The sequence below is a fragment of the Stomoxys calcitrans genome, chromosome 3 (genome assembly GCF_963082655.1).
Source record: "Stomoxys calcitrans chromosome 3, idStoCalc2.1, whole genome shotgun sequence".
NCBI lineage: Eukaryota > Metazoa > Arthropoda > Insecta > Diptera > Muscidae > Stomoxys > Stomoxys calcitrans.
This window is the reverse complement of record NC_081554.1, coordinates 51,147,163-51,155,043: the sequence shown is the minus strand read 5'-3', so window position 1 is coordinate 51,155,043 and position 7,881 is coordinate 51,147,163. Positions and strand designations below refer to the sequence as shown.

At 39.9% G+C, this 7,881-nt stretch overlaps 1 protein-coding gene across 1 annotated transcript; it reads right to left on the bottom strand.

The window, feature by feature from the left end:
* Positions 1–1,606: 1,606 nt before the first annotated feature.
* Positions 1,607–7,539, bottom strand: LOC106082315 (lipase 1-like). Its single transcript, XM_013244756.2, has 4 exons — positions 7,341–7,539; positions 2,676–2,853; positions 2,119–2,615; positions 1,607–2,057 (listed from the first exon to the last, which is right to left on the bottom strand). The coding sequence occupies exons 1-4, from the start codon at positions 7,458–7,460 to the stop codon at positions 1,659–1,661; spliced, it is 1,194 nt and encodes a 397-aa protein (XP_013100210.2). The 5' UTR covers positions 7,461–7,539; the 3' UTR covers positions 1,607–1,658.
* Between the last annotated feature and the right edge of the window lie 342 nt (positions 7,540–7,881).

Here is a 7,881-nt window from a genome sequence, read left to right as displayed (position 1 = left end):
CTTAAAAACCTTTGATTTGAGTCCCATATTGTAGTGATTGGTCTATATACATGTTTGGTAGGTTTTGGGTGGGCCGTCCCCCCTAGGTGCCCCATCCACAATTTGAATACCAAATTTTTATAGCCTCCACCATAAGATGGGGGGTATACTAATTTCGTCATTCTGATTGTAACTACTCGAAATATTCATCTGAGACCCCATAAAGTATATATATTCTTGATCGTCGTGAAATTTTATGTCGATTTGGACATGTCCGTCCGTCTGTCCGTCCGTCCGTCCGTCTGTCTGTCGAAAGCATGCTAACTTCCGAAGGAGTAAAGCTAGCCCCTTGAAATTTTGCAAACATACTTCTTATTAGTGTAGGTCGGTTGGTATTGTAAATGGGCCACATCGGTCCATGTTTTGATATAGCTGCCATATAAACCGATCTTGGGTCTTGAGCCTCTAGAGTGCGCATTTCTTATCCGATTGGGATGAAATTTTGCACGACGTGTTTTCTTATGATATCCAACAACTGTGCCAAGTATGGTTCAAATCGGTCTATAACCTGATATAGCTGCCATATAAACCGATCTGGGGTCTTGACTTCTTGAGCCTCTAGAGTGCGCAATTCTTATCCGATTGGAATGAAATTTTGCACGACGTATTTTGTTACGATGTCCAACAACTGTGCCAAGTATGGTTCAAATCGGTCCATAACCTGATATAGCTGCCATATAAACCGATTTGGGGTCTTGACTTCTTGAGCCTCTAGAGTGCGCAATTCTTATCCGAATGGAATGAAATTTTGCACGACGTGTTTTGTTACGATATCCAACAACTGCGCAAAGTATGGTTCAAATCGGTCCATAACCTGATATAGCTGTCATATAAACCGATCTTGGGTCTTGACTTCTTGAGCCTCTAGAGGGCGCAATTCCTATCTGATTTGGCTGAAATTTCGCAAGATGTTTTTTATTGTTACTTACGACTACTGTGTCAAATAAAGTACAAGTCGGTTCATAACCTGATATAGCTGCCATATAAACCGATCTGGGATCTTGACTTCTTGAGCCTCTAGAGGTCGCAATTATTATCCAATTTGCCTGAAATTTTGTACGACGGATTCTTTCATGACCATCAACATGACCATCATCGGGCTATGGACCGATTCAGACCATAACTGAATCGGTCCATAGCCCGATACAGCTCCCATATAAATCGATCTCTCTATTTTACTTCTTGAGCCCACAAAGGGCGCAATTCTTATTCGAATTGGCTGACATTTTACACAGGTCTCCAACATATAATTTAATTGTGGTCCAAACTGGACCACAATTTCTTTTCTTATATCCTTTTTTTGCCTAAGAAGAGGTCCCGGGAAAAGAACTCGACAAATGCGATCCATGGTGGAGGGTATATAAGATTCGGCCCGGCCGAACTTAGCACGCTTTTACTTGTTGTTTTTAGGTTACTATAAGAGAGCTGAGATCTGGAGTTTCTGAAAAAAAGGGTAGGGGGATATCACGGGATCATTTTGCACCATCTGCGAAAATTTCAAGAAAATCGGTTCAGCCGTTTTTGAGTCTATACGGCACAGACATACAAACCAACAAACAAACACAAATTGATTTTTATATCTAAGATTCTTTTTGATTTTCAAATCTTTCAAATATAAATCAAACTGTGTCAGTGGTATAGGGATATTTCTTCATCGTTTCCAACATATCCTTATAGGCAGCTTCCCGAGCAACAATACCCCAAATTAAGGCCATGTGGTTCCATGTCTTACTGGGGAATAGTTTTTTCTTAACCACATTGGGTAGGAGTTGTGCCAAACGTTCTACATCAACGTCATTCGTTAGATAATCGTTTAGGGTATAGTAAAGACCTACTGGTGCTGTAATCTTTTCCAGGGGATAATCTGGAGGCGAGGATTGTTTATATAGTTTCATGTTCTCCTCCAGACCATAGTCGAAAAGACAAAATCGATCATTTTCAACTAATTGCAAATAGTGAGTTATCTGCTTAAGATTGCAGCCGGCAGGAAAATGACCCAAGATTGCGGGAAGCATGGTCTAGAAAAGCATAAAATCTCAAATAAATAAAAGTTTAAAGATTGGGAAATCCTTGTCCTACCATGTTGGTTTGTGGCACATCTCTACCCATTATTTGGAACAGAGCTTCAACACAAGCCACCTCTGTTAGCTTTGAAAGGAAACATGATTTCCAAAACCATTTGGTATGTGGCATAAATTCACTTATGCGATTTTGAGCCGCCTCTAAAGCCGTCTGTGCCAAAGGCAACAAGGGAGCCTTTAAATGCTTCATAAACGCTACTGGTGCTATGGCATACATCATGGTTATAATCTCATTGTACTTGGGATGCATGGCACACATTACCCAAAACGCTGTAGTTCCTTGGGAGTGTCCGAAATATCCGATCTTTTTATAGCCTGTCTGTTTCAAGACATAATCAAGCATGGCGGGTAGATCATTAACTCCGATTTCATGCCAACTGAAGGTCCAAAATAGTTCATCCTTATCGGGATTTAGATCGGTGTGATTGCGAGAATAACGATTGCCACGAGCATTGCCCATCCACACATCATAATCGTTGTCGTATAGATAATAGGCTAGAAACAGTTCAAAATCTTGGCTTACCTTAGTTGTACTAGTCAAGCATTTAAACTTACCAAGACTCTTTGTGGGACCCATTATCACCCAAGCAGCCGAGGAGTCCAACAGGCCATGCATCAAGAAAACTGGAGGTTTACCGCGATTGGAAATTCGATGTAAACACAAAATGTATTTGTCCTCGGTGGTGACATAGTGTGTTTCTATGGGGTATTTGTATTTTGCTATTAGTTGAGCCTAAGGGTGTGAGTAAAAACGGACAACATCAATCGTGGTCATTTAAGAGCCTATTGCGGTATACAGTAATCCCTCGATTTACGTCGACATTGGTCTCGCAAAATGGCAACGTAAATCGAATCTTAAGTCTTACCTTATTCGAGCAAGCTTAGTATTTAGAAAGTAAGAAAGTGCTAAGTTCGGCCGTGCCGAATCTTATATACCCTCCATCATGGATCGCATTTGTGGAGTTCTATGCGCGATATCTCTTTTTAGGCAAACAAAGAACATTGAATAAGAACTGTTATGCAATTGGAGCTATATCAAGTTATAGACCTATTCGGACCATAAATGAATTGAATGCTAAACATTGTAGAAGTTATTGTGTAATATTTTAGTCCATTCGGACAAAGAATCGCGCCTTGTAGGGGCTCAAGAAGCAAAATTGGGAGATAGGTTTATAGGGGAGCTGTATCAAGCTATTGATCGATTTAGACCATATTAGACACGTATGTTGAAACTTATGAGATAAGCCGTTGTACAAAATTTCTGCCAAATCGGATGAGAATTGCGCCCTCTAGAGGCTAAAGACGTCAAGACCCACAATCGGTTTATATGGCAGCTAAATCAAAACATGGACCGATTTGAACCATACTTAGCGCAGTTGTTGGAAGTGATAACAAAACACCACGTTGAAGATTTAAACCAAATCGGACGAGAATTGCGCCCTCTAGAGGCTCAAGAAGTCAAGACCCAAGATCGGTTTATATGGCAGCTATACCAGATTATGAACCGATTTGAATCATATTTGGCGCAGTTGTTGGAAGTGATACCAAAACACCACGTTGAAGATTTAAACCAAATCGGACGAGTATTGCGCCCTCTAGAGGCTCAAGAAGTCAAGACACAAGATCGGTTTATATGGCAGCTATACCAGATTATGAACCGATTTGCGCCATACTTAGAACAGTTTTTGGAAGTCAAGACAAAACACCTAGCGCAAAATTTCAGTCAAATCGGACGAGAATTGCGTCCTCTAGAGGCTCAAGACGTCAAGACCCACGATCGGTTTATATGGCAGCGAAATCAAAACATGGACTGATTTGAACCATACTTAGCGCAGTTGTTGGAAGTGATACCTAAACACCACGTTGAAGATTTAAACCAAGAAGATTTTTGTTGATGCTATTCATCAAAATTATTGGATAAACATTTAATTTCAGAGACATTCATTTCGATATCTTCGTCTAATGAAAAGCGATGTAAATGTTGGTGGCGCGATGCAGCCGTTGGTTAGGAAAATGACTCGCTTCGTTTCTGAGGCAAAGACAACTTTTCTGTTTGTAAAGATATCTGTGTGGAGAGGAGGCCACCGTAGTGCAGAGGTTAGCATGTCCGCCTATGACGCTGAATGTCTGGGTTCGAATCCTGGCGACCACCACCAAAACAAAAATTATCAGCGGTGGTTTTCCCCTCCTAATGCTGGCAATATTTGTGAGGTACTATGCCATGTAAAATTTCCCTCCAAAGAGGTGACGCACTGCAGCACGCCTTTCGGACTCGGCTTTAAACAGGTGGCTCCTTATGATTGAGCTTAAACTTCAATCGGACTGCACTCATTGATATGTGAGAAGTTTGCCCCTGTTCCTTGGTGGAATGTTCCTAGGCAAAATTTGCATATGCAAGATCTCTCTGTAATATTTAAGACTCGTGTTCATTGACATTTTTGTTCTCTCTAAACTGTCTTCGCAAACATTTCGATAGCCTTGTCAATGCAGTCAAAGGTTTCGTTTAATCTCTTTAGCGGTATTTGTGAATTCTCCTGACAAGTTTCGACGTTAGAACCCATTTCATCATTTACATCTTGAAATGATAGATTTGGCAATGCAAATAACTTTGTTAATGGTTCATCCTCTTGGTTCAAAACCACAACAATATCGTACTCATCGATTTCTGAAAATCTCAAATTTTGAACCAAGTATACAATTTCTGCGTTTATCTCGTTCAAGTTTAAGTCATTGCCGCCGTCAGTTGTGCATTCAGGCCATATGTTTTTCCATAAATTTTTCATTGTTTATGCAGAAACTTCTTCCCAGCTTTTTTTCAAAGGTGGCTACTGCTTGCAAGATGTCATAATCTTTTCAATACTGTCTAATGATGTCGATATTGTGATCAGTTTGGCCTCCTGGTTCACGATTGTGTCAATAAGATTTCCAAAAACTTTGTCGTAAATAATATTTCCTAAATGCGGCGATAAGGCCCTGATCCATAGGTTGGATACGGGATGTAGTATTTGGAGAAAAAACAAAAAAAACACAATTTTCACATTATCGCTAATGTCATCCAATCTGATGAAGTGGCCTGGTGCATTCTCGATTGGTAACAATGCTTTGTGGGATAGTATATTTTTGCACAATATTTTCATAAAAACTCCTCAAATCACTCGTCAAATAACTTAGCAGTGATCCACGCTTTTTTGTTCGACTTCCAAATAACTGACAGATTTTGTTTGCAAATATTCTTCATAGCCCTTGGAGATTCTGATTAACAATTGCTTTATCTTAGAGTCTACGGCAGCATTACCTCCAATCAGAAGAGTAAGCCCATCCTTCGATGCTTTTGGTCCTGATGCAAATGTTTCCTCTTTTGACACAAGGATTCTTCCCGACATTCGCTTCCAGAATAGGCCAGTCTCGTCGACATTGAACACTTGCTGTGGTGTGTATCCTCCTTCGGCAATTATTGGCTTTAGCTTTTTTGGGTCGAGTATTGCGCCCTCTAGAGGCTCAATAAGTCAAGACACAAGATGGGTTTATATGGCAGCTATACCAGATTATGAACCGATTTGAACCATACTTGGCGCAGTTGTTGGATGTTTGGTTTAAATCTTGCACGTGGTGTTTTGGTAGCACTTCCAACTCTAGAGGGCGCAATTCTCGTCCGATTTGACTGAAATTTTGAACGTGGTGTTTTGGTAGCACTTTCAAATCGGTCCATGTTTTTATTTAGCAGCCATATAAACCGATCTTCCGTCTTGATTTCTTGAGCCTCTAGAGCGAGCAATTCTCATCCGATTTGGTTTAAATCTTGCACGTGTTGTTTTGGTAACACTTCCAACAACTGTGCTAAGTATGATTCAAATCGGTCCATGTTTTTATTTAGCTGCCATATAAACGGATCTTGCGTCTTGAATCTTGTGCCTCTAGAGGGCGCAATTCTCATCCGATTTGGTTTAAATCTTGCACGTGGTGTTTTGGTAGCACTTCCAACAACTGCGCTAAGTATGGTTCAAATCAGTCCATGTTTTGATTTAGCTGCCATATAAACCGATCTTGGGTCTTGACTTCTTGAGAATCTAGAGGGCACAATTCACGTCCGATTTGATTGAAATTTTGTACGTGGTGTTTTGGTAGCACTTCCAACAACTGCGCTAAGTATGGTTCAAATCAGTCCATGTTTTGATTTAGCTGCCATATAAAACGATCTTGGGTCTTGACTTCTTGAGACTCTAGAGGCCACAATTCTCGTCCGATTTGATTGAAATTTTGAACGTGGTGTTTTGGTAGCATTTCCAATAACTGCGCTAAGTATGATTCAAATCGGTTCATAATCTGGTATAGCTGCCATATAAACCGATCTTGCGTCTTGACTTCTTGAGCCTCTAGAGGGCGCAATTCTCGTCCGATTTGACTGAAATTTTGAACGTGGTGTTTTGATAGCACTTCCAACAACTGTGCTAAGTGTGATTCAAATCGGTCCATGTTTTGATTTAGCTGCCATATAACCGATCTTGTGTCTTGACGTCTTGAGCCTCTAGAGGGAGCAATTCTCATCCGATTTGGTTTAAATCTTGCACGTGTTGTTTTGGTAACACTTCCAACAACTGCGCTGAGTATGGTTCAAATCGGTTCATGTTTTGATTTAGCTGCCATATAAACCGATCTTGGGTCTTGACGTCTTGAGCCTCTAGAGGGCGCAATTTTCGTCCGATTTGACTGAAATTTTACACGTGGTGTTTTGTCGTGACTTGCAACAACTGTTCTAAGTATGGTGCAAATCGGTTCATAACCTGATATAGCTGCCATATAAACCGATCTGGGATCTTGACTTTTTGAGCCTCTAGAGGGCGCAATTGTCATCCGATTTGGCAGAATTTGTTTGTACAACGGCTTCTCTCATGACCTTCAACATACGTGTCTAATATGGTCTGAATCGATCAATAGCTTGATACAGCTCCCATATAAACCTATCTCCTGATTTTGCTTCTTGAGCCTCTACAAGGCGCAATTCTTATCCGAATGAAATGAAATATTACACAATGACTTCTCTGAAACTCTTCGATTTTATATGATGTTGTATAATTTTCAATAACGATATTCCTTACCATGAATACTGCAAGTCATACAAGAACTCAACAAATCCGAAGGATGGCCTCAATGTGAAATTGTGTTCCTCACTAATTCCTCGATTTTTAATAAATCTGAAGCAAATATGAAACATGCACCTACCGTATCCAATTCTGCATCCTGAGTGACACTTTTCGGATATGTTTTATCTAAATAGGTTGCCTGAAGTAGAGCTATGGCGTACATTGAAAAAATGCTCCCAATAACGTTTATTTTCAACATTTTACTGTTATACTGATATTTTAGCTGTGAATCTTTGAATTAACTTCCCATAGAATCGTTATAGGCAACTAAGCCTTAAAACACAGAAAGTGTCAAATGAGGCAGAACCATTAAGTCCCGCAGTCACGAATGTTAAATACAAATTATCAAAATTAGGAAGATCCATAATGTCTGTCTGTCACGATTTAAAATTTTTAGATAAGAACATTTGCATTGCTGAAATTATTGCAAATTGCAGTTTTTTTATTGTGGCAGTCTGCAGTCTGGTTCATTAAGTATATTGGCTAATAACTTGCAGATATTAACATTCCCTAATTTCGAGTACCAAGTTTGGTCAGGCCAAATATTATATAACCTCCACCATGCATCGCATTTGACAAGTTCTTTGCTCAGTATCATTATATAGACAAACAAAGAATAA

Coding starts and splice junctions, on each gene's coding strand:
- LOC106082315 (XM_013244756.2), bottom strand. CDS start 7,460: ATGTTGAAAATAAACGTTATTGGGAGCATTTTTTCAATGTACGCCATA. Junction 2,854..7,340: donor AGGATGCAGAATTGGATACG/GTAGGTGCATGT, acceptor TCACACCCTTAG/GCTCAACTAATAGCAAAATA. Junction 2,616..2,675: donor GGGTCCCACAAAGAGTCTTG/GTAAGTTTAAAT, acceptor AACTGTTTCTAG/CCTATTATCTATACGACAAC.